The sequence below is a fragment of the Lissotriton vulgaris genome, chromosome 11 (assembly GCF_964263255.1).
Source record: "Lissotriton vulgaris chromosome 11, aLisVul1.2, whole genome shotgun sequence".
Classification (NCBI taxonomy): domain Eukaryota; kingdom Metazoa; phylum Chordata; class Amphibia; order Caudata; family Salamandridae; genus Lissotriton; species Lissotriton vulgaris.
The window spans coordinates 985,659,329-985,686,387 of record NC_141699.1 but is presented as its reverse complement, the minus strand read 5'-3'; the positions used below and the strand labels follow the sequence as shown (position 1 = coordinate 985,686,387).

General features: G+C 42.8%; 1 protein-coding gene across 1 annotated transcript in view; it reads left to right on the top strand.

The window, feature by feature from the left end:
- GFM1 (G elongation factor mitochondrial 1) overlaps positions 1–27,059 on the top strand; it is a 245,147-nt gene that overhangs the window by 98,716 nt on the left and 119,372 nt on the right. The window contains exons 8-9 of the mRNA XM_086944222.1: positions 18,281–18,365; positions 24,830–24,967. Of these exons, the coding sequence (XP_086800348.1) occupies positions 18,281–18,365; positions 24,830–24,967 (223 nt within the window). The remainder of the gene's footprint in view (positions 1–18,280; positions 18,366–24,829; positions 24,968–27,059) is intronic.

Genomic DNA, 27,059 nt, shown 5'->3' with positions numbered 1-27,059 from the left:
AAGGGGAGTAGCTTTTCTACTCCAACTGAGATTGCTGACAATTTGCAAAGGGCTTGCAGTCTCCTGTGGTTTTTGGAAGATGCTCAGAAGCAGGACGAGTCGCTCTTCGTGATTGTTGGGACTGATGCTGGCAGGACTTTGTGCCAAAAGTCCACAGCAAGTCTTTGATTCTCGCTTTTCTCACTGTACTTCTTTGTTCTCTTCTTGATTCGTCGAATTGATGTTCCTGGTGTCAGAGGTGCCACATAAATGCTCAATTTAGGGTCTTTACAGGGAGTGACAGGTAGTAGCCAATGGGCTGGTTACCTTCTAGCATGTCTACACCCACTGTATGACCACTTTCTTTGGGAAGTGGGCATAACCCTGACCCAGAGAGCCTAAATCTGCCACAACTAAGATCGTAGAATTCTAACATTCATATTCACATCATGTTGTCCACCTTAGGATGGAGCTAGCCTGAGAGGGGAACACGCCTCCTGACATTGTAATTTTCCCATCTGTCCTGGTGCCAAATGGGCCCGGGGTAGGGGGTGGCATTTCCCCTGTCAGGGAAGTATTGCATCGTCTATCAAAGCAGGCAGAGGTCTTTGAAACCTCCTGCCTTGATATGCTGATCACTTAGCCATTCTGCTTGGAGGAGGTGACAATAACTATGTCCGGAGCTCGCACTGTTTCTGCCCTCCGTGTGCGCAGGCTCTCACCTGCAGGTGGTCAGAAATCTCTGTGTTGGCACGCTGGTCTAGATCAATCAGCTAGTACACTAGTAGTTGGTAGGATTTCAGAGGGCACCCTCTGGGTGCATGTATTAATAAACCCACACTGATTGCAGTGATGGATTTATTAATACAAGTTGTCTGATGCCAAACCGTTCTAGTTTCAGTGAAGCCATCATGTAGCTGGGGCACTTGGAAATATCAGTGTCCAGCACGTGTACTTAAAATAGCTTCCCTGTTCACTTGTGATATCCAAGAATCAACATACACATCACAGGGTATTTCTGCACATCACAGGGTATTTCTGCACATGCAGATATGTCCACATGTGTAGGATTGGGCACCCTTCCTTAGGCCTGTAAGACCTGCTGCGGGGTTGACTTACCTGTTCTGAATGTAGTGTCTGCAGGCATGGCACACTGGAAGTGTGCTATGTCATGTCTTCACTTTTCTCTGCCCCATGGCATGCAGCCTGCAGTGGCAGTTTCCAAGTTGATGATGAGGGGGTCCCTTAGGGTGGCACAATCCATGCTGCAGCCTATGGGACCTCAGCCTCCTTGCCCTAGGTACCAGGAGTACCATTTACTAGGGACTAACAGGAGGTGCTAAAGGTATTTGGAATTTGGGGAACTATTTTACAGTTTTAGGGAAAGGTATGGCGCTGAGGACCTGGATAGCAGGAACCCAGTGCATTTCTTTCAAAATTGCATCAAATACCAGGCAAAACGTAGGGGTGACCATGTAAAAAAGGGTCACTTTCCTACAGGTATCATCAGCTTGTTGGTGGTAGGAAAGGCCAGAGACCATAAGAATGCACCTAGTAGTTGGAGGTAGAGATTGAAATGAGTAGGGGGTTAGCACAGATCCTTCAAAGAAACCCTGAAGGCTTCAAGGCGTGACAAAGCATGCTCAGGTCAGCTCCAAGTGAGAGTTATTCTCTTGATAGGAGTGTCATGGTGAGGATATTTTGGTTGATTGTGTAGATGTCTGCAGCGACAATAAAGATGAATGAGTTCATATTGTCTGGTATTCTGAATGCATTGTTGGTTATTTGGAGCATGGTGGCCTCCATACTTGACTAGGCCTGTAATGAAATTATGACTTTCAGCAAATTGTTTTTTTTAATGAAATGATTTAGTTGGATATTGACAGTGTTCAAGGATGTTGGTTAGCAACACGAGTCCTGAGGTACAATAATAGTTTTTAGGCCTTCAGGATTGTCATTAACTCAAGCTGAGTATAACCCAATGGGGCATGAGAACGTTACTCATTTATGGACCTTCTGAGGCAGGAAGAAGTGATTTGAAAGCATTACTTTGGAAATGTTGTAGAGCTCAGGCTGGGGTTTCTCCCTAAAGGTAGAACAATTGTTGGGTGTTTTGATAGTAAGGGTACAGTAAGGATTGGTGGGTGTCGTGAGAATCAAGGATTCAATAGATCGGATCTTGGTATCAATGAAGTAAGCAGATTTTTCAATCTTTTTGTCAGGACTGGGTATAGTCATTATTCAAGTCTGCAATCTTAATCTCGTTTTGTTTAGCATTAGCCTTGTATTGAAGTTGTGGAAAATATAGTGGAGGCTAGTGAGGGCGAGAAAAAGTAGATGGTGGATTGTAGAGGAATTTCAATGAGCTTTTTGGGTATCATACTCGCCTAGGGTTTCTAGTACTTTGGAGACCTGTGTACACATGGATATTTTAAGGGTAGTGGTGCACATGTTGTCTTCCCCAGGAGAGATCAAGGAAGAGGGGGTTGGTTGAGGCTAATATGTTGCCTGTAGATGCTTGTTATTCGACCCATGGTGTATTGAGAGACTGAGCTGATATGTAAAGTCGGGGAAAGGTTTGGGGTCTGAAGAGTTCAAAGGGAGTTTCGACCCTAATGGCAAGAGAGTTGAGTTTGTAAATTTTGGGATTAGCAGGCTCATGTCTGTGTTGAGAGCTTATGCTAGATGTTTGATTTTTGTTATAACATTGGGTAGCTTGGCAATAGTGGCTCGGCAATGGTCAGGGCTTGTATCATTGTTGGGAAGATCGTTCGTGAGTAGGCTTAGAAAAGACATGCATAGTCAATCTGTGGTCATCAGGAATAGGTAGGCAGCGTCCAGAAGGAAGAAGAGGAGTCGAGAGTGAGGGTGAAGAGAGGAGGAGAGTGAATGTTCAGGAGAGTGGGTTGGAGTTGTGAGGGAGAAGAAAGAGAGGGTTAGGGAAGGGCTAGCTTGGACAGAAGTGTTGGATGCAGATGGGAGTGGGGTGCTTCGGGCTTATGGGGAGAGCACCAAAGAAAGTGTGGGGGGACTAGCTGTGTTACAGGGGGACAAAGTTATATCAGAGAGGAACACCTGCTTGGAGTGTAATGGTAAGGCAAAAGTGTGGAAGGTCTGAAAATGCAGAGAGGTGATGAATGGCTTGACTGGAGGAAATGCGAGTTTGGTGATTTCGAATAATGTCAGAGAGGGAGAAACAGGATGCTGGGAGACTGTGCAATTATACATATGAATACTTGCTCTGCAAAACTGGAATTCACATTGTTTTACTAAGAGTACGGTTTCTAGGCCTACTTCTGCAACTTTAGTGAATTTATGGAAATAGTAAATCTTTATCAATTCAGTGACCTAGACCTGCTTGTGCACTTTTGTGACTTTTTTTTTTAAGTATTGGTTGTGTACGAAATTGGATTACTTTTTGAGGTGGATGACTACCCTCAAAGTCATTAAATTTGTCTGAGCTCAACCCCTTAGCAGCTGTGACACAGAGCAGACCGTCTTAAATTAGGGCAGAGTGTAAAGCATTTACGCTGTACCAAAACAATAATAAAGTTAAAATGCAAAACTGGAGTTATGATTTTTTTTTTTTTACGGCTGAAGTAGAAACTGCACCAAAAAGCACAAAGCTCTAGTGATAGTTAATGGTTGTGGTAGATCGGGATATGTTGGATACACCATTCAGGTTTTCCCCAATCAAACATTTTACCTTATCATTTAGTCTTTTCAGTCCCAACCAATCACTGGAGTACACTTCAGAGGTGCCCAGAAAATCAGATGAGGCAGTTGGAGATTCTCAGGGTCTCAGGCAGAGGCCAACAGTGAGGTTAGATCTAGGTCCAGTTGCCATTGGAACTTCAAAGAAAAGCTCTTGTGCAACGTGTTTTCTCCTTGTATCCACTCAGTTCAGCCAATTGAAGGAGCAGATCCAGTCCTTCATGGTTCCTCTCCAGTTACAGGCAGCGGGCCCAGTCCTCTTCTGATGTTCTGTAGGTTGATAAAGTCTTTTAAAGAGCTTGCCTGGAGATGCCACATTTATACCTTGTCTAGCTTGTAGATGGGGAGGGGGGACTCCTGGTACCTCCCTAAACAATAGGGTAAAAGTTCCCAGGTCCTAACCTTCCTACTTTGCAGTAATTCCTGTTTGCCTTCCTGCAAACCGGCCCAAAATGCCTGGTGTCAGGGCATTTTCAAGATGGGGAAAGTCTTTGACCACAGTCGATATGGACTCTGAGGAATTGCAGTGTATATGGGGAGTGTACCATGGCAATCCTATCCCTCCCTCATCCTACATTAAGATATAGTTTGAAGCAGAAATTGTACCCACAATAAAAGCAGAGATGTATGTCTGGTCAAGCAAAAGCACTGTCCATCAGCAGCCTGACAAGGGATCCATAAGAATTGTCTTGGCATACTGTTCTCTCTCTTTCAAATGTGCCCTAAGTATTAAATGTATTGGAACAGATCTTTTGAGCAGGTTTTGACACTGTGCTGTCAAAATGAGGCCCTCAATCCCCACCATGCATTTTCTGTTGAGCTCAGAGGAGTCATCGCAACCCATTCAGGTGAGCCAGTTGTTTGGTATTAGGAGGCATTTAAAATCTCTATCACAGCTATTCTAGGCTGAGCACAGGCTGAGAGCTGACAGAGGCTTATGCTAATTAGTCTTCTGACCGTTCAGGAAGGCAAAGGGGAACGTTCTCAAAGCGACCCTTTCCTAATATTTAGTCAAAATCTGACTGCCATGGAATTGGGTTTTTAATAATTACAAAAAATATTTTTTTAATTATTTTTGTCGCTGGTTCTGTTCTCAAGATACAGTATCAGTATTTTGTGTTGTACTCTGATTTTCAGTTTAAAGAAAAGGGGGTAACCCTGTGTCCCGCAGAACCTTGGTAATTAATGGTAAAAAAGTGGTTCTGTTGGGTAAGACAAAAGTGATTTGGCGATGCTATTAATGCAATACAAGACTAACGCTCTCCAATACTCACAGCTCTAGAGATTAGTACTTAACAGATAAGTCAAGCCTAATCACCAATCACCCATGAGACTAGGCCATGCATAGTCACCCCACGCTCGTTGCGTGTTACAGTAGACGTCGCCACGTCGTTGCCAAGTACCCGCACCCGCTGTTTGACGTGCACGCGTCCTCGCGGCAGCGTCTCTAAACATGATTAAAACAGAACGGATCGGACGAGTCTGCTGAATTGACTCCATGCAGCAGGCGGATGGGACACTCCACCATCGTCCACAACCGGATCGAATCAGATCACGGGTAAGCGCGAGGTTCTTGGACCAACGCGATCCAATTGATTTCCCCGCTAGTCTCACTGCGTTATTTGTAATCAGCACTCAGCTAATTTACCTGGTTATTCACTGCCCCGCACACCTCTCCACTTAATGACGGGTTATTTCCATCATTACTAAATAGTGAGGCAACTCCGTTTCCCCACCTAACCCACGGGCAGCGGCTTACTGTCCGACAACAGTTTCTTCAGAAATAACTACACTAAACGTTGGGCACACACTACCCTCTTGTGCCAAGCATTTAAGCGCTCAGCGCTTTTAGACTCAGCTTTTATGGCACTGCGCCTGGATCAAAACCATGATGTCACCATACAATTCACCCGGCGCATTTTTAACCAAGTATATTGTGAGCGACCAAACAGGTTACGACACTCATTTCTTCCTCCTTGCATGTATGCAGCATTCCTAGCCACATAGATTCACCTGTTGCCGGGTCGTATGTCAACCACAACCACTACTAAAGCATGCACAACTGCATAGAGAAGACGTGAATGCACACGCTCCTCACACCTAGTGCGTTAGCCCCGTGTGCTGTGATCGAATGCACCATATGGAATCGATGATGTAACCTTTTCATTTTTTCATCCATGAGTGGTTATTCATCTGCAATTATTATGAGAGTTCCTGACCCAGGCAACCCTCTTCCACAGATACTTCGACCATTGTGCCCTGCTGATTCAGGCTGAGGTTTCCCCGCCCCCGAAAAGGAAGTACCCATGTTCCATTTTAATTTAGGTGCAACTTCGGTGCCCCTACAGTCTCTCTGATACACAGCTTATTATTTAATTTTAGACTGTCCCGCCATCAAATCAGCCCACCCACACTTCTATCTTGAGAAAGACCTGCTGTGACCACCCTTTGGGGCACCTAAGGGTTGAAACGTCGACGCTTGTCATAGGTCAGGTACCACCAGGATTCCAATAGGAAGAATAGGGATCTTCGGCTTCAAATCAGTATCTGGCCATTCGAAACACCTGTATATATTTGTATATAGGAAATTGTTCCCACTGTAAATATTTTCCACCTTTTAAGCACCTAGCACAAATGTCACTCAATTGCACTTTAACTTTGATTCCGACAGTCTACCCATGCAATGTATGTTAACACTGAATGAAGTAATTCTGTTATAAATCCATAGTACAACCATTTGATTTCATGACTTATCTGTTAAGTACTAATCTCTAGAGCTGTGAGTATTGGAGAGACTTAGTCTTGGATTGCATTAACAGTACTCTGATTTTCTACATGTGACAGCTAAGCTTGCTGCAGAAAAATAGCTTTTTGAGTCTTGTCACTCTAAGGTCATGCTAACATACATTTTCTACATGTTCCACTTTTAAATTACATGCACACTTTTGTTTTTGTTTTTTAACGTAATTTTATTGGGATATTATATCAGCAATTGAACACACTGGCCTTTACACCTTTCCAGTTCACTGTAACAGGATTATGTGAGAGTCCTTGTCTTGCCTTACATCAAAGTCACATCTCAATTTCAGCCCCATTGGGTACTGTGGGAGGGAAGCTGGCATTTCTCAGCTTTATACAGTTCCAACCATCACAGGCTTTTGGGGGGGTCTGAATATACCGGGTGAGACTGCCCACCCCACCCTTCCCTGGTGCTTGTGTGAAACCACCTTTTTCCCCATAATGGATCCATCTTAACCCCCAAGATTAGTGAGTCAGAAATAGACATACCACTGTAACTAAGTAGATATGAGCGGGTGTGGAGTAAGAGTGCATTCCTTTTGGTTATGAGCATTTCTCTTTTCAGGTGTTGAAGTTTTCACCCTTACCCCATTATTGGCACTTTGACTCCCCATACAAGGCACAGGATGTCCTCCGTGGCTGCCATTATGTCCTCCCAAGCTTTGGCCAAGTCTAGGAGCCTTATTCCTTGTTTTGCCTCAACGTGTACCTGGGTGTCCTCTGATATCACCCAGCTTTCAGCTCCTGCAACCAGTGGTAGTGTGTAGGAATCGGAGCACTTTTCCAATTACTAGTAAATGACAGGTTTGCTAACAATAATGCCAAATCGGAGAAGTGCGTGGTGACTTTTTTAGTGTGTGTTTGGGAAAACAACCCCAATATATATTCTGCTGGAGAGCAAGGGATATATCATTCTGTCACTAAACATGTGTCCACCACTTTCTCCCTTTACTCCTTCAAGCCTAGAAAATTCCTTATCATATGATAGAATGCTGCAATCGGCTATAAAAATCTAGGGCAAGTGGCTTGGGTCCCTGGGTAAATTGTGTTCATTCTCTTAGGTGTTTGTTAATCCCTATGTGTATATAATACAACTGGATTATGCAGAACCTTGCGTTCCTGTAAATTTTAGGAGCATTCTGCTTTCTTCTCCCCCACTCCTCCTCTGTGGTTTCACTTTGAATGTCAGCTTTCCCTACTGTTCTAAACCCCACCCAGCTTGCCCTTGGGAAAGCAGCCCCTCCTATACACTGCAGTGACAGTTTTTGTTATCTCCCCGGTAGTGCATATCAACTGAAGAACCTTATGCTCCGGTGTTTCCTCCGCTCCCTTCCCCCACTGGGTGTGCACCACTTTTTGTATTGCTCCATACAGCAACAAGTGACCACTTGGAATTTCACACTCTCCCGAGGCAAGATGGCGACCGTGTGAGACGGTCGGTAAGCAGCTCGTGTGAGGAGGAGCGATATGGAGGAGTAAGGCCCCGTGTTTCCTCATCAAATTGGAATTGGAAGGATAGCTGAAGTTCGAGTACTCGAAAACGCTCTGCTAAAGGTGACCGGCGGAAAAGAAAGTTGTTTGGTAGAAGCGTGGCTGGATGAAACTGACCTGCAGTTTGCCGCTGAAGCGGCTGCTCCTGGAGATCACGCAGCTGACACGGAGGCTCAGAGGCGGAGCTGACATCAGACAACAAGCGGAGGCGGCGGAGCTCACGGAGCTCACGGAGCTTGTACACAGCCTGGAAGCCTCGCGGAGTTTGGCTAGGAGGCGGCGAACTCGGCAGAGAAGGAAACTCTGTGAGAAACGAGGGAAGGCAGTCTCGAGTCTACCGAGCGGCGAGAGGTGGCGGACAAAGAGCACTCTGGAGGGCATCGGAGCTCTGCAGTGTGAGGCGGAGACGGAGACAGTTGAAAGCGGAGATCTCCCAACCGGTAAGGAGGCATTTGGGCCAGAGGAGAGGCGGAGGGAAATAATGGCTCCAAAGCAGAGTGCCAGTGCGAAAGCGGCTGCTAGGAGGAAGGCAGCAGCGGAGTTAGCGGAGGCATCGGACATGGATGGCAGTAAGGGGAAAAAAAAGCAAGGATCCCCTCAAGTTAAAAAATTAGTACAGCAGGGCATTGGCAAAGGAAATCCGGATAATGCAGGTACTATCCCTATTTCGGATATTTTTCAAAAACTGAATAAAACCAAAGACATAAAAGAACAAAGGGAAGATAACATACAGGCTGATCCTGCTACCTCTGCGTCCCTGGTTGTTGTTGGTAATGAGGAGGAATCACCAGGTATTATATTGGAAGAACTTGCCGATCAACCAAACACAAACACAGTAATAACTGGTGAAGGTGAAGTCGAACAGCAATTGGGGTTGACAGTAGGAGCTCAGTTGGGGGATAGTAATATACTTCTCCCTGCCGTAGAAAAAATTTTGGAAGACAATACTGGGGGAAGTAGCTGCAGTAAAAAAGAGGCATTGAGTGAGGCTTTTTTTTCAGTTTCTGAAGGCGGTGAATGGTCGGAGGAGGGAGAAGACAGTTCGGGACAGGAAACCAGTGACATAGAGACTGGTAGTGATTTAGATCTTGACGAAAGTAGCCCCCCTAATACAGCAGTAAAAGTGGTGGGGAGAGGGAAAGCCTCTAATCAAAGCAAAGATTTATCACAACCAAATGCCTCAGCAGGAAACGCAGAAGGAGACTCTGCACAAATGTCACTCTTGGAGGTCATTCATCAGGAGATACTGGCCCACAGGGAAGAAGCACGGCAAGAAAGCCGGAGATCGCAAGCGGCGGTTAGAAAAATGCAAGGGGTGGTGAGAAAACTTACCAAGGCTTGTGTGAACTTGGGTGAACGAGTCACCAATTTGGAAGAGAGGGTGGTATCTACAGAAGCGGATGCTGCAGCAGCAGTTGATAAAGTTGACACTCAAGAGAAAAATCTTACGGACATCCAATGGAAACTGGAGTCGTTAGAGAATAGGTCAAGGCAAAATAATCTGCGTGTCCTGGGAATTCCGGAAGGGGCTGAGGGGGGCGATATGAGAGGTTTCATTGTTAAATTGTTTTCGTCCGCCTTCATAGAACTGAAAGATTGGGATTTCGATAGGGAAATCCAGAGAGCACATCGTACCCCGTCCAATATCTACAAAAAGGCTAAAGAGGGTGAGAAACCTAGGGCGATATTAATTTTTTTGGGTAACTTCAACCTTAGACAAGCAATCTCTGAGAGGGCAAGACCCGACAAAAAAAGAACAGTTGATGAGTATACTTTTTTTGTCCGTCCGGATTTTTGTCACAGTACAGTCGAGAGGCGGTGGAGGTTGCGACAAATGATAAAACCTTTTCAGGACAAGGGTATGCAGGCGTATCTGATTAATCCAGCCCAGCTGAAAGTAATCCAGGGTGGGAAAGTATTTTATTTCTCCTCAGAGATTAAAGCCAAAGAGTTCTTGCAGCTATAGGTGGAGTATAGGTGGAGTATAGGAAATGACAAACTGTACTAGGAAATTTGCCTAATGAATTATTGAGATATTTTTAGGGGGAGTGTTCAACTTTTGGGTGAGATGTTTTCACTGAGTGGTGAAAGGGGGAAAATGGTGAAATAGTTAAAAAAAAGGGGGGAAGGGGTCCAGTTAAAGTATAAAAGGGTGACGTTTGATCTCTTCTCTTCTCCTCACACTAAGCTGCAACCATCACATGCACAGACCTAAGGTCTGAGCGCCTCTAGTCTAGCGGGGGGGGTGAGGGGAGGCCCCATATTGGAGCCTCGGTGGGGGAGGGTGAGAGTGCAGAGGGAGGAGTGGGTGGGGGTGGGGAGGGAAGGGGGGGTGAAAATAATGAAAAAAAATTCTGAGATGGAAAGGAATAGTTCTCAAGTTGATAACAGGTATCTGGGTGTGAATTTTTGTGGGAAAGGTAAATTTGTAAAATATGCCAGACATTAGAATATGTAGTATAAACGCTGGGGGGTTAAATGACTGGAAGAAACGGCAGAGAATGAGCCATCTGGTGAGATCGAATAACATGGATATAGTTTGTGTCCAGGAAACCCATATCCCTTGGAATAATAGGAAGGTCTTAGAAATGTATGGGTTTACATTGATTGGATGCTCCACCCAGACAACAATGACAAGAGGAGTGGCTATATTAGCTAAGAATTATCTGGGTGGTGCTAAACGTATAAAAACGGATGGCTCGGGTAGATGGATTATAGCGGAAATGAGTAAGGGGTTTACATTATGTGTAGTATACGGCCCAAATGAGGATGATCCTATGATGTTTGATAAGTTAGAGGAGGAATTGGCTAATTGGACAGCCCCAATGATAGTATGTGGGGACATGAATATTTCTGGGGATTGGCAACTGGGGACTACTTTTACAGGGCGCAAACGTAAAGTTAAGACAGCGATCAGTTCCATGTTACAATCCCACGGTCTGCTTGATGTATGGGGGGAAAAGATGCCAGGTGTTCCGGGCTACACGTATTTCTCTCACCCAGCACAAAAGTATTCCAAGCTAGATTATTTTTTTATTTCACAAGAGGAGATAGGCAAGGTAAATATTCAGAAATTACCGAGGGTAATCTCTGATCACAATCCTCTGATACTTGAATATAAAGTGCCCAGTATTGGTAGGAAAATATCCAGATGGACTTTTGAGAGAAAGTTACTAAATGATGAAAGATACCTAAAACATATGAAAAGTTGGACAAAAGAATATTTTGACTGTAACAGATATAGTGCCTCCAGGAATGGTGTTTGGGAGTCGTTCAAAGCAGCATTAAGGGGGGAGACGATTAGTTGTTCATCGAGAATCAGGAAAGAGGATAAAAGCAAGACAGATAAATTGACAGCAGATCTGGCAGAGATAGAGAGATACCATATCGATGAAATAATAACTGGTAAGGATAGTAGTGAGACCATGAGAAATATGGCCAGGATTAAGGGGGACCTCTTAAAAGTAATTACCCAAAAGGAGATCTGTGAATTTCAGACACAAAGAGCGAGGCGTTATGAGACAGGGGAGCAAGCTGGGAGAGCATTAGCACTGCGCATAAGACAAGATCAGAACAGAAATAAAATCAGTAAGTTGAAATTTAATGGGAGAGAGCACAATGACCCAAAATCCATAATACAGGTATTTCAAGAGTTTTATCAAAAGCTCTACGATCATGAGCCAGGGGGGGTGTCCCATAGACAAGATCAATTTCCTATAACACCTAGGGTTGGGGATGATGATAGAGATCGATTGGAAGGAAGCATAACAAGCGAGGAGATAATGAATGCTTTAAGTGAACTGGCATTGGGCAAAGCAGCTGGCCCGGATGGAATTCCGATTGAGGTTTACAGGGCTCTGAGTGAAGAAATTCTCCCAGTTCTTGTGGATCTTTTTAACGGAGTTATATGTTCAGGGGTTATCCCAGATACGTGGAAGCAGACCAATATTGTGGTATTTCACAAAAAGGGGAAACCAGAGGATAATCCTGGGTCTTATAGGCCAATTTCATTGATAAATACAGATGCGAAACTTTATTCAAAGGTTTGGGCTAAGAGACTAGGAGGAATTATAGGTCATCTGGTGTCACCCTGGCAGCATGGGTTTGTTCCAGGGCGAGGTACCACCGAACATACAGCTAGGGCTATTGCGTTATTTGATGCAGTTACTGCTGCTGGGAGTGACATGGCCATGATCTTATTGGATGCCGAGAAGGCGTTTGATCGGGTTGTTTGGAATTTTATGTGGGAGGTGTTGGAGAAAAGGGGGTTTGGAGAAAACTGTAGGAAGGGTATTAGGGCTATGTATGAGAATCCGGTGGCTAGAATCACCACCATGGGGCTCCAATCAGAGGAGATATCGATTAAAAGGGGCACACGTCAGGGTTGCCCATGCTCACCCATTTTGTTTGCTCTTTACATAGATCCTCTGATTAGGAAAATTGTGGAGACGGAGAGGATTTCCCCGGTGATATCTCAGGGTCATGCTACCAAGATTTTAGCATATGCAGACGACCTAGCAATAGTGACAAACAAACCGGACACTGCAATACTAGAATTAAATAATTTGGCTCAGCAGTTTGGTATATATTCAGGATATAAACTTAATACTGATAAAACAATAATAATCTGTACAAAGAATATTTCGAAAAAAGATCAAAGATATGTTGATGCGGCAATCTATTTAGGAGTGAAAATTAATGCGGATGTGGGTAAAATAACTCAGGAAAATTATCTACCAGTCTTAGCCGAGATTGAGAAAGAACTAAAGAGGATTGATATTTTACATCTCTCCCTGATTGGACGAGTTAATGTGCTCAAGATGACAATGTTTCCAAAATTGTTGTATTTATTCCGGGCTATCCCGTTGCTAATTGATTAATTTCTGATGAAAAAAATGGACTCAGTCTTTTCAAGATTTTTGTGGCAATACGGGAAAGTTAGAAGATCACTGGCTAAATTGTCATTACCATTAGAGAGAGGAGGCCTAGCAGCTCCTAATCTAAGATTATATCATTGGGTATGTTTATTGTTAAATATGAAACACTTACTATGTTTTAATATAACTGATGATCCTTCTAGGGTCCCCACAATATATGAATTGGTAGCTGGTGAAAAAGCTAATGGAATTTTAACCCGGGAAGTGAGCGCTAAATTCTTTAAGAGGAGTAAAAGTAAGGTGATGTTAGGTGTATGGGGGGTTTGGAATTTAATGTTGAAATTTTTTAAAATCCCTAAAATTAACGGAACTTTAGACCTGTGGGAGTCAACCCCATTCATACATTTGGGACAGAATAGAAATAGTGTTCTATGGAAAAGGTTGGGCATTCATTATCTGGGGGATGTTATGAATAAGGAAGGGATGTTGGGATTTGAGACCCTACAACAAAAGTTTGGTATCTCCGCGAATCACTGGATGCTGTACAACCAGGTAGAACAATCGGTGAAATTCATTAGACCCAAGATTTCTATTCAGGAGGTGAATCCGATTGTTCAGTATGTAAGAAATGGGGGCAGGAAGATTAAAATAGGCTATAGCTTCATGCTACAGGCCATGGAAGATGATGTTGTACATGTGGAAACTGCCTGGGCTACTAAAATCGGGGATCCAAATGTGGATATGGATTATGTATTAGCATTGAATAAGAAAATTTTAAGAGCAACTAACCTAAAAGCCCAACATTATAAGATGATTTTTAATTTATATTACACACCTGCGAAATTATATCAGTGGGGAAAAAGGGACACGGACAGATGTCCGAGATGTGATCAAGGCCCAGCAGATTTAATTCATATGTTTTATTCCTGCTCAAATCTAAAACCGGTTTTAACTGAAATGGAAAAGTTTTTATCGGGGCTGCTAGAGGGCCAAATCCTTCTATCCCCAACGACTGTGTTAATGGGCAGGGAAGAGAATTCTAATATTACCCAGGATGCGGAAGCCTTTGTATTCTTGTGTGTTGCAGTATTAAGAATTTTAATAGCGGCAGCCTGGAAAGATCCAATAGCACCTTCATTCCAGATATGGCTAACTAGATTGTTAGGGATTCATAATATTGAGGATTGTTTATATAATTTTAAGGGACCAAAGAAGAAAAATATAGGGGAAAAAATTTGGGCACCTCTTAGGAAATGGAGGGAATCAAGAGGATGACATGGAGTATATGTAAGATTAATAATAAGAAGCTAATGTGTAGTTGGATATTGACCCTTTTTAATCCTCCAGGCATGTTGATCTTTTTTTTAAAAATCTCTGTGCATATTTTTATGTTTTTACCCAGTTGTTAATCTATACCTGTGTATGTATGTGTTCTTTTTGTATTCTAATCCATCTCATTAATAAAAATATCTAAAAAAAAAAAAAGGAATTTCACACTCTCCCCTCATGGTATCAAATCCCTGCAGTACACCCAAATATAAATCGCTCATCACCTTCACCCCCAGGCTAATCCAGTACTCCAGGCTTTTTTACTGAACTCGTCCTCAGTGGACGGTAAGGCATGTTAGTGGGAGTCCACCCCATGTGGTGTGTTGGTACCATGCACCTTCCTACCTTGTGGGCTGCAAGGCCTACATAAAGCCGACTTATTAATATTTGAAAGAAAGCTCTTCTCTCAAAGGGGATATTTTGACAGGCTGTGCTTGAGGGTTTACTCTCCACTGTAGGGGATGGCCCAATAGGTGCTGCAGTGCAATAGTGGAATTGAACTTCTAGGCCCTAGGTGCACTTTCTATAGCTTATACTAGGAACGTGTAGGCAAATTGAATGTGCCAGTTAAGAATAATCCAGTTCAGACATGTTTAAAGAGGGACCACAGGCACTCTACTCTAGGTTAGCAGGGGAATAGTGCACAGAGTTCTAAAGCCATCAGTAATCTAGTCCAACCTAAATGTGAACAAATCTGGGGTGACCACACCTAAAATACATATATTTCTACAGGATTCCTCCTGCTATTAAAAATTGCGCACTTTTTTTTTTTCAAGTTGTCATCATTCATCTTTATTCGATTATTAAGAAATCATAAAAGAACAATAGAACATGTTAAAATACAATACATAACATATATAATTCATTAAATTATATGCAAGTTTAGTTAAAATGTCATTGAATTATACCATTGCAGTGCATTTTTTTTACAAAACTCCCACAGAAAAACACACAACACGATGAAGCAACATACAGAGAAAATAAAAGGCTGGTCTACATTGATAAAAAATAGGCCGTAAAGATCTGCATCTAAAAGGATTAAAATATTTACAAAACAGAGTAGAATGCTTCAATGTCTCAGAGGAAATTTCTTCACAAGGCCACACTAAAATTGATTCTGTGTCATACTGTCTCAATGGGAAATAGTTTGCATCTGATAGAACCCATTCGGAACCTACTTAAGAGTTGATCTTTCCCAGACATTTTTAACCTGGGGGAGATGGGGGTTCTTATTTTTTTTCAAGTTGAAAATACTTTTTGTGTAAAACAATTGCTAATCTTGCTGTCAAGCATCTGAATATGTTTGCATATTATCGCAAAGTCTTCTTGAAGTGTTATAGATAGCCTCATGTTGTTAGAATTTTTCAGAGTGTACACTTTTTGTGTTCGAACCACTGTAAGTAATGCATACCGGTCTTGCATTTTTATAGAGCGCTCACGCTTCTTGTAAATGCTTTCCATTATTGAATCCGATTTACAAATATGAATAACATGCATATACAGATGTAAGTCTTGGGTTAGTAGCAGACAGTCCTCTTTCCCACAATCATACTGTGGTACTTAAACTGGCATCCAAACAACTTGAGCTGCAAGAGATTGATATTGGCCTGCATCCTAACAACTTGAGCTGCAAGAGGTTGATATTGGCCTGCATCCAAACAACTTGAGCTGCAAGAGGTTGATATTGGCCTGCATCCAAACAACTTGAGCTGCAAGAGGTTGATATTGGCCTACTTGTCCAATGGACAAAATGCATATGCAAGCTCGTCCTTGGCGTCCACTGTAGCACAACCCTGTTCCCACCGAACTCTACATGTAAACGAAGTTAAGAAATGGGCCACTTTGTAATTAGTTTTATATAAAAAGAATAAAAGTAAGTTGTGACCTTCAATTGACATAGGCAATCTGTTTCATATATTAGTTCAAATGTAATGTATATAAAGATGATCCATTGGGATCCTCAGCACAAAAGTTGAGTTTTGATGAGAAGGCTCCAAGTCGAACGATATGTGACCTGTCTTCAAGAAACTGTTCTACACTTTGTGGTGCCCCTCTTATCGAATAGTCAGATAATCATTGTATCAAAGACTGAAAAGTCGACCATAACGTCTTGTGTTTTCTTATTATTAGTACTGAGAACAGTTTTGCCATTAAAACGTAAGACTGGAAAAGACACTAACAACCAAGTTGGTATCTAAGGCATGCAATCGAGAAAGTAGGTATATTCCCATTAAACTCCATGGAATTGAAGCTAATCGTTTCACTAGGGCTGCCAGAGCTGTGTATATGTTGGATTGTGGATTTTGGGTACCAAATGCACTTGGTCTCCATAAAAACTGAGATGGCTGTAAGACCCATAGCAGATAAGTGTAGCTATTAAAAATAGCCTAACAGGAGAAATGCTAGTGATGCCCTATAAGAAATAAGCATAGATTTAGAATAAAGGCCAAAACCAACATCATGGTATGGAGTGAGGGGTACACTTTTTGCAGCCAATCCAGAATATCAACAGCAAACCATGTTCAGATGCTAACATGTCTGCTTTATTGAGTGCTGGACTTGGCTCCGTTTTTGCGTGCCTTGCTTCAGTTTGTCCAAGGTAGGGATGACACCTTTCATATAGCTACAATACTCTTGCAGAAATAACTCACACAAAAGAAATAGGTCTATGCAATTGAGGGCTGCTGTACAGTAAGAAAAAGCCAGTGGTAAATAAAAACCTCCTGAAGTTTTTGACCAGTGAGCAAAAAGAAAAGTTCAAGACTAGACATAGCAGGCCTGAAAGTACATGACTGAACAACCAGAACAAGCTGAAGTGAAGACCTGCTGAAAGGCCTCAACTGCATTGCGACTCAGTACACCATTTGTCTGAGCTCTTTATACACCCTAAAAGAGGAAGGAAAAATGAGTTGACCTAAAAATAATTATGGAGCCATGTTGGATGGTTTGAGGCCCAGAACATCCTGCCATGAACCTTGCTGCTGGCCTAGTATGCCACCAACCTGTTTGTGTTCCTGCCCAGGAATGCCGCCCATTCACCTGCACGCATGATAGCATCAGAGCAGAACTCCCCTATTGGGTCCAACAAGCAAAGAAAAAGATTTCTTTTGCTGCCAAAAGGATAATAACTGGTGTTTTACCAGGAACGACTTGACACTGGCCAAAGTTAACCTGCTGCTGGGATGCAACAGGCCTATGTTTTAGCCTGAAATGGACTGGATGAAAAGTTGTAGACATGTTTTAAAAACATTCCCACAGCAAAATTAAATTGCAGATAAGACTTGACTTCTTATCACACCTTGGAACTTACATGCAAGTTTTTCTAATGCAGTTCTCAAAGCCAGTTGGAACTGCTGCTTTGTACATCACGTTTCTTTCCAAACAATCTTCTATTTGAGTTTAGTTATACACATCAAGAAAAATGTTATACAATTTGTACATCAAAGCACTGGTTGCACAAAAGGATAGCATACCGCCGTGCCTCTAAGCTACACAGTGGCCCTTTATGGCTACCACAGATAGCTGAAAGTCAGGAATGAAAGTTACTAGTTGAAATCAAATGTTGAGATCCCCAAAAGTAAAATACGATCACATGTGAGATATGAATGTATTAAAAAGTTGTCTAAAACCATTGGTTACAACCTGCAGCTCCATAACAAATGACAAAAGCACCCTCTAGCTTCACCTCTGTATCAAAACGGGACTTTTACACAGTATACAACTCTTCCAAAAGGGACACACACCACCACACACCATCCATCCAACCATACATAGAAGTTCCAACATGCAAGATTTCTCATACGACCCCAGGACATAAAAGGCCAGACCAGTAGCTGATCTGTGCTTTAAAAATAACCATAACCCATCATAAAAGTATTAATTGAAGTGCACAGTGGGAGACGCAATTCAAATTACATAGAGGAGTAGAACTTATATAGTAAAGAATTACCTCAAAAGCTCAATTCTTTTATATAATTTGGATTGGTTATGAGGTGGCTTCTGATTAAAAAAGGATGAACTTCATCAGTGCATGTGTTCTTAGATCAAATAGTTGTGAAACCATTATTAACAGGTCTCTTTGTTTCTTGTAGGAATTCCGCTGATCCAACCAAGATTATATTAAGCCCAGCAAGGGACAGCTCCCAGCCATTTGTAGGCCTGGCTTTCAAACTTGAGGTGGGTTCTAAATTATGATGATGCTTCACTCCTCAAACTGTTGTTTGGCTAGGTTGAGGCTTCGTGTATTGAATATATCGTAACATAAAATATGGCTCTGCATAGCTCATCTTTATGTGACTTGTTGCAATGCATTTTTGGAAGATCTGACTCTCTAAATGCATTTTTGTTAAAACACACTTCTTGTCTGGGCTGTGGTTTCACCAAGAAAGTAGTCTTTCTAGTGGAAGAAATGAAAAAACGCCCTCGAGCCTTTTTGATGCATGTAAATGGGTGAGGGCTGCTATTGACTGGCGTATAATGTATATGGTTATAAATGATGGAAAGAGTTTTTCAATTCTGCTTTTAAAGTTAGTTGGGGATGTTTGAAGTTTGTTAATGTTTGCACTATATTTTCTGCAAAATAAAAAAAAGTATGTATTCTAAGATGATGTGGGGAAACTACTACGAATTCAAAAGAGTGTGGAAATTAACGTTCAACTATGTTAACAGTTTGAGTTTGAGAGGCTTATATACCAATAAATTATGGAAACCAAGATGGACTTTTTACTTTTTGAGATCTGATTGAATTTCAGTGTAGGGTATTGTGACCTATTGTGGTTAATTTGTGACCTTTTTGGGTACAACAGTTAATGGAGGCAAAAACGGTACACATTCTGTACATGGTGTTTTGCTTCAAATAACCCCACAGCTCTTTTAAGAGTTTTTGTTTTCATACCTACTTTTAGCTGTTTCATTTCAAAGTACTACATGTCCTAGATTTGCTACTTTGAGTTCTAGTATGTAAGGTGTGATATACAAACATATAGATATGTAACCTTTTCATCTCAATTATGGGATCTGCTTAAGTGTTTATCATCATACAATGATTTTATTACTTGGATTACTCTTAAAATACATAACATTTAGTTTAAAACGCATGCAGTAATTATTAACTAAATCATACATTAAATACACTTCATACATTTCATTTAATCTTCTTCAAAAAAGTTGTCCTCAGCATATATAACGGCCACACTTTCTCCTACCTATAACATTTTTAATCTTTTCCATGTTTTGACAGTTTGCAACCTGAACAGAATTGGTTTGACTTGATCAATGAATCTGTAGGTAGGGGGGAGCATAGCAGGAGTAAGTTCTTACCACAGGTACACAAAACACGTCCACATCTGGTCCCCAAGAGGCAACACTTGGGGCCCCATTAGGATGGCGGGCGGATCGCCCCGGCTACCGCCGGCCTAGCGGGGGCGATCCACCCGCCATCCTCACATTAAAGACCCCGCCATATTACCATGGCGGGGGGTCCGCGGCGGACGGAAAGACCATCTGCCTCTTATCCGCCCTGTCGAGAAATAGACCGGGCGGAAAAGGCTTTAATATGGTGGCGGTGTCTGAAATACACCGCCAGCCATATTATGATGTGGGGTATGCTTGGGGGGCCCGTTGCGGGCCCCCAGTGACTCCGGGGGGGGGGGGGTTGGAGGTGCACATGGGGGGGTACCCCCCTGCACTTCCATGCACAACATGTCAGGCACCGCGCGGTGCCTGCCTGACTAGAAAAAAAGGGCTCTCAACAGCAAAATAATATTTGTAGGTTTTTTATGGCTTGTACCATTACTTGTTTATCTAATATTTTGTAATCAGTCAGGGAGCTGGCACTTAAAAATATGGATGGAGCCATGGGTGCATTCATACTTATGAGGATTTGCTTATTTAGCTACCTTTTTTCCCTCACAGTTGTATTTCTGGCCTTGCTCTAGTCAGACATTCACCTGCACAATTAGCTGCTTTCTTCACTTTATCCTTTTAGATGCATCAGTGTCAAGCTATGCTTGATCCAGTTCTGTAAAAAGCCTACTATGTGTTTGTGTTTTTTAAGTCTTGGGTGAAGCAGCCTTGACCTTACAGCTTGTCCACTCACCCACATTCCTGTCTGTGATTTAATAGCGTGCCTCTTCACTGGCCAACCAGTTTTGGATTTTCTTTTTCTTGGAAGCTGGGTTACTGGTTGATGGGGGTGAAACCCTACTCAAGCGGCAGCCACAATCGCTGTCTGGGTGGAACACAAGCAAACCCAAAAATCAACCTGTGCCTAACCCTCTAGTAGCTTAGCACAAAGCAATCAGGCTTAACCTAGAGGCAATGTGTAAAGTATGTATGCAGCACTTCAAACAGTAAGAAAAAATGAAAATGTAACACAAGAACAATCTCACCGATTTAGAAAAAATTAAATAGATTTGACAGAAATCGAGTCAATAGAACCAGACTCAAAGCTGGCTGCAAGAGCAATGCAGTGGGGATCAGTCTTTTGTGTGAAGGCTGGGCACAGCCTATTAGTCGCAAGTGGGGCTGCGCCGAGCTCCATCCTCCTCTGCCTGCAGTTTGGGGCCCATCCAGGCACATCAAATCCTTCAATTGTGAGACTGGGAGGAATAAACAGTCAACATGCCAACTACACCCAGTCATGTGACCCTGGAACATGCTGCAGGCACTAAATGGTTAGGGCAAGAAAATGGCAACTTTCTAAAAGTATTTTTTATGCGACAGGGCAATCCAGTCTTCCCCCAAAGAACTGGGTATTGTAATCTATAAAGTGTTCTTGAAGGAATTTTTTATACTCTAATCAATAATATATTGATCATTAAAATGCTCCAAATGCAAACTGTCAACAAAGCAGCAAGGCCATACTGTTGTTAACCTAGATATATTTTTGAAGAGTATATTAATATTAAAGCATATAATTGTAAAACATTCAAAAAGGCAGTATTTACATAGCAATACAATAATATTACAACACTGGCATCTCTACACAATCCCTTTAAACTTTATAATATGCATTCAATCTTGGAATCTGGTGAAGTGCAAAATCCTCTGAACCATACAAGTTCATAAGTCCATAGTCCAATGCAGTTTAATCCTTATGTTACAAATGTTCAGAAAGGCACTAAACACGCATCGTATTGAGGTACCATTGTTATATTGTTATATTGATGCATTTTTGTATATACTGCCTTTTTGTACTGTTAAGTTTGACATGGGATATACTGTAATATTGATCTACTCTTCAAAAAGTCATCTATCTTAACAGTACACCTTTAATGGTTTGCAGTTCAATCATTTTAATGACCAATATATTATTGATTTAAGTACATATAAATCCTCCTTGAACACTTTATTTGTAACTTTGTACAAGGGTTTTTTCAGAATTATGACTGAAAATCCGACTTCTCCATTAAAGGGGGCTTTAAATTGCATTTCTTTAGACTCCAAACTTGACATTCCCACTTCTTCCCAATTGAAATTTATCACTTATTAAATGTAATGAGTTTACCCTATGTTATCGTATGGGAAAGGGCAGGTCTTGCAGTAATGAAAAACAAATGTTTGAGAATTTTGCTACCCAGACATGTAAACTTTTAAAGTACATGTCCACCTTTTTAAATACACTGCACCCTGCCCTATGGACTTTTACGGCCTGCTCTGGGGGGTAACTCCTATTTATTAAATATGACAGTTTAGTCCTGGCAAAAGGTTTATCTTGGCAGGTCGAAATGGCAGCTAAAACTCTGCACACAAGAAGTGTTGTAGGCCCACTAGTGGCATTAAATTTACAGGTCCTGGGTACATATGCCTTTACTAAGGACTTACAGGTAAATTAAATGTGCCAATTGGGTGCAAGCCAATGTTGCGATGTTTTAGGGTGAGAGCACAAACACTTTATCACTGATTAGCATTGTTACAGTGCGCAGAGTCCTACAATCCAAGAATACTGGTTAAAAAAACAGACTGGTCAAGGCAAAAAGTTTAGGAATGACCCTGCCAAAAACCACAACGTTCAATACCCTTTCACATATAGTTTCAATAGTTTCTAGGACAAAAGGCTTCTAGGCCTATCCACTCAGGATCCCCCACAGACCCATGCCCTCACCACATCTTCAACAAAGCAGATTCCATTATAGCACTGCACCTCCGAGACGTCATCAACTGCTCCCTCAACTCCGCAACCTTCCCGGAAAGCTGGAAACATGCCGAACTCAGCGCCCTTTTGAAGAAACCCACAGCTGACCCAACCGAACTCAAAAACTACCGCCCTATCTCGCTCCTTCCATTCCCGGCCAAAGTCATCGAGAAAGCGGTCAACAACCAGCTCGCCGCCTTCCTCGAAACCAACAAATCCCTCGACTCCTCACAGTCCGGCTTCCGAGCCAAACATAGCACTGAAACCGCCCTCATCGCAGCAACAGACGACATTCGAACCCTACTGGACAATGGAGACACAGTCGCCCTCATCCTCCTCGACCTCTCCACAGCCTTCGACACAGTCTGTCATAGCACCCTTTTACAGCGCCTCAGAAACGTCGGAATCCAAGGAAAAGCACTAGAATGGATCACCTCGTTCCTCACCGGAAGAACCCAGAGAGTCCGCCTTCCACCATTCAAGTCAGAGGCCACTGAAGTCATCTGCGGCGTACCACAAGGATCTTCACTCGGCCCCACCCTCTTCAACGTTTACATGAGCCCCCTCGCGGTCATCGCACGCCAACACAACCTCAACATCATCTCCTACGCCGATGACACTCAACTGATCCTATCACTCACCAGAGACCCTAACACTGCCAAAACCAACCTGCATGAAGGAATGAAAGAAGTAGCCGAATGGATGAAGCACAGCCGTCTGAAACTGAACTCAGACAAAACAGAAGTCCTCATCCTAGGCACCTCCCCCTCCGCCTGGGATGACTCTTGGTGGCCAGAGGCCCTTGGAAAAGCACCCATCCCGACGGACCACGCACGGAACCTGGGCGTCATCCTGGATTCCTCACTCTCGATGAACAGACAAGTCAACGCTGTTTCTTCATCTTGCTTCAACATTCTTCGCATGCTCAAAAAAACATTTCGCTGGATCCCCACCGAAACTAGAAAAACCGTCACCCACCCACTGGTCACGAGCCGCCTGGACTACGGAAACACCCTCTACGCCGGTACCACCGCAAAACTCCAGAAAAAACTCCAACGCATCCAGAACGCCTCAGCCAGACTCATATTAGACATCCCGCGTAAAGAACACATCTCTGGTCACCTGAAAAACCTCCACTGGCTCCCCGTCAATAAGAGGATTACTTTCCGCCTCCTAACCCACGCACACAAAGCACTCTACGAAATCGGACCCGAATGCCTCAACACACGACTGTCCTTCTACACCCCCTCCCGCCAACTACGATCCTCCAACCAAGCCCTCACCACTGTACCTCGCATCAATAAAACCACCATGGGAGGTAGATCCTTCTCCTACCTGGCGGCTAAAACCTGGAACTCACTTCCCACTCACCTCCGCCTTACTCAGAACCTCCTAGCATTCAGAAAGCAGCTTAAAACGTGGATATTCGACAAGTAATCCCCCACTCTTCTTCAAGCGCCTTGAGACCCTCTGGGTATGTAGCGCGCTATATAAATCTATTGACTTGACTTGACTTAGGCCTCAGCTGAATGTACCCAGATTTTTATAGGCAACTGGACTGGCTGAACTTCTCAGGCAGTCTGTGCCTGCAATTGGGGGAGGGGCTAAGCAAGCTATGAGACAATTAGCACGAAGCCCACTCCTTTCAAATAAAACCTTCAGGGTTCGCTTCAAGATGCAGCCTAGGTCTAGTTCCTTACGATCCCTTTCTGAGGCTGCTTAAAGTTTTAAACTGACCTTCATTGTCTAAAGAGGTTAGTTCATTTTAATGTCAGTTTCCATTGAGGGTCTCCTGTATGATCCCTATCCTAAAGTAATTTGGAACCCTTGACAGGGTTCTGTCCTTAGATTAGTTTGACTCCACTGAGGTGCCCACGGTGCCCAAGACAGCTATAATAATTTCTGAGACCACTCTGTCATTTCTCATATCCTTACCTATGTGTAGAAGGGCAGGCCTTGGTTTCCTGTCCAACTTGAAACCTTGCTGTAATAATTAGAAGCATGAGCAGAGAGACCCAGTTTTTGCCCTCTTAATTTGACTTGGGGCCAAGATAGCAATGCTTCTGCCTCTCATTCAATTCTCTATGCTTCAGGATAGATGAGAGCAAAGTGGCATAGAGTGGGGTTCTTTCATTCTTTCAGCTCACAAGACACTGCGGTCAACAGGCTGTCATTTCTATTCTTTCTGTTCCTCTTTTGATTCTGTACATCATAGCCCTTTTTAATTTGGAAGTGAGCCAGAGTGTCCATGTACCTGGTTTGGGAGTTAGATACCAGATCTAAATGCATCAACGGGGCATTTCAAAGAGTGTGTTGGAATCATTTTTTTATAGTTTGACATGTTAGTAAACGTAGTAAATACGATAAGTCGTTGGAATTTAACTTCTAAAAGTTACCTCAGGAGAACACCCTGTATTTGAAATAAACTCTTGTACTGTCCTCATCCTGTTGTACAGTTACCATTTTCAATTTTTTTTTACATACATATTTCTGTTCATATTTTCAGGCAGGGCGTTTTGGACAGCTGACATACATTCGAGTTTATCAGGGCATGTTGAAGAAAAGCGAATACATTCACAATGCGAGGACAGGAAAAAAGGTCAGAGTGCAGCGCCTTGTTCGATTACACTCTGACATGATGGAGGTGAGTCATCGTCAAGAATTGTCCCTTGTGAGATGTTGCTAAATACATTTCACACAATTGTTTTGACCAGTGTTTGTTTTATGTCTCAATGAAATAGAATAGTTAAATTACCATTAAAAGCTACAGTGCTATTGAAAGTTAAATTTTCTTGGAACAGTAAAAGTTTTGGTGATTGGCCATACTTACTATGTGCTGTGTTGCAGTGTGCTTCATAAAACTATTCGTGAAAAGGTGCCAGTTGTAGTAAATGTTAAATTGCAGTAGCATAATGTATCGTGTCGTCTTGTTTCGTGGTATAAAGTGTCCTTTTTTTGTTTTGTTTGTTTAAACACACTTTAAAAAATAAATAAATGAGGTTACAATAGCCATACCAATGCAGTCTCCAAGTACTGTTAACAGAGTATTATTGACACTAAAATATGAGCCCATGATTTGCAGATCACAACAGATGTCAGTGATGATAGTTTAATTAGCTGCTACATTTGCTAGTTTGATGACCTAGGGTAGTTAGAACTCTCAGCACTCGGTTGACTATTGTTCAGTCCCCGTGACCCCGACCCGGTGTTTCAGCCCCTGGTGCTCCTGTTTCCCCACTTGTCTGTCCCGTATGCCCATGTCTCGTGTGACTCTCCCATGTACCCCCATCCCATGTGCCCCCGTCCCGTGTTCCTCTTCCGTTTGCCTGTCCTGTGTGCCCATGTCCTGCTAGCCTCTGTCTGTGTGCCTCATGTGCCCCTCCCCACGTGTGCCTGGTTCTCCCAGCTCCATGATGCCAGGAGGGTAACAGACAGCCTACCTTGAGATGCTGCCGGCCGGTCCCGGTGCACTCTGGCGGGGGCTGCTCCGATGGTCCTATGTGCTGAGTCTGGGATCCACGCCACCTGACCCCGTGTCTTAACGTTCGGATCCCTTTCTTCCCTGTTCCCCTTTTCTCTTGTGTTTTAACACTGAACCATTTCTGCTTTAACTCTGAACTTTCCTATTCGGTCTTCTCTCCGAAACCTGTGTCTTTACTGTACTCTGTCCATCCTCTCGGTCTCACAGTGTACTTATAAGGTCCCAAAGGCAAGACCCATTGGCTATGTTTGCACAAGAATTGCCAATTCAAACTCCACAAATTTGTAAAGTTGACTGCATTTCTTTACTTTTTAATATATGGTTTAAAGATTCCCATACTTGGATATTCTGCGCTAACAGACTTGCATTATTTTTATCTTGCCCTAACCTATGTAGACCAGTATTTACATTTAGTTGGTGTTACTGTCCCACCTCGATAGACATGCATATCTAGACATCCTGTCACTTACAATTATAGCATTGGTACATGTACCACTGTGATCGGTTCTGCTCATACCTGCATTGCCAATCCTACTGATATTATGACTGCTACACCTACTGATGGTATTTCTGCTACAAATAGTAGTAGTTCTACTCTTGATCTAACTACCACTAGTGCTATATTTAATGCTGCTGCTCACACAGTGGGAATTACTACTGGTAGTTCTACAACAATTCACGCCAGAGCGAATAGCGTTATTAGTACTACTACTGCCACTATTGCCTCAAAAGCCTACTTGACCTGGGCCTTCCTTTGACTGTTTACCATCTTGCATGGAGCATTAACTTGTGATTGGTAAGTATCAGTCCATTCAAATGTTGTGGCCCATTCACTTTTTATTTGTGTTTAAAGCTGCATTTCACGTAGTGTGCACAGAGTCAATCCTTCTGCTATTCATAGTCCTCTGTTAACATTAGAGGAGGTGCTCATGGCAAATTTACTTTTCGGAGCCTCTAGTCCTGTTTTTGGGTGGTTGAGAGGGTGCCTATATTGTTGACGTGTGCTGAGTGAGAAATTTTGAAAGTGAGTCTGAGACATTTTAGGCTAATCGGTATGTATTTGCCTGCAAATGTGTTCTTTCTTATCCAACAAAAACCAAAATGTTAGCTCCTAGTGAAAATATCCCAATTGTCCATGTATACCACTCTAGATGGCATATTTTCATTAGGCAGTTCCAGTGGGAGCCCTAGTGGTCTTCTCAGTGGTCACCCAGAAACCAATTCAAATGGAACTAAACCCAGTGGACGACAAGCT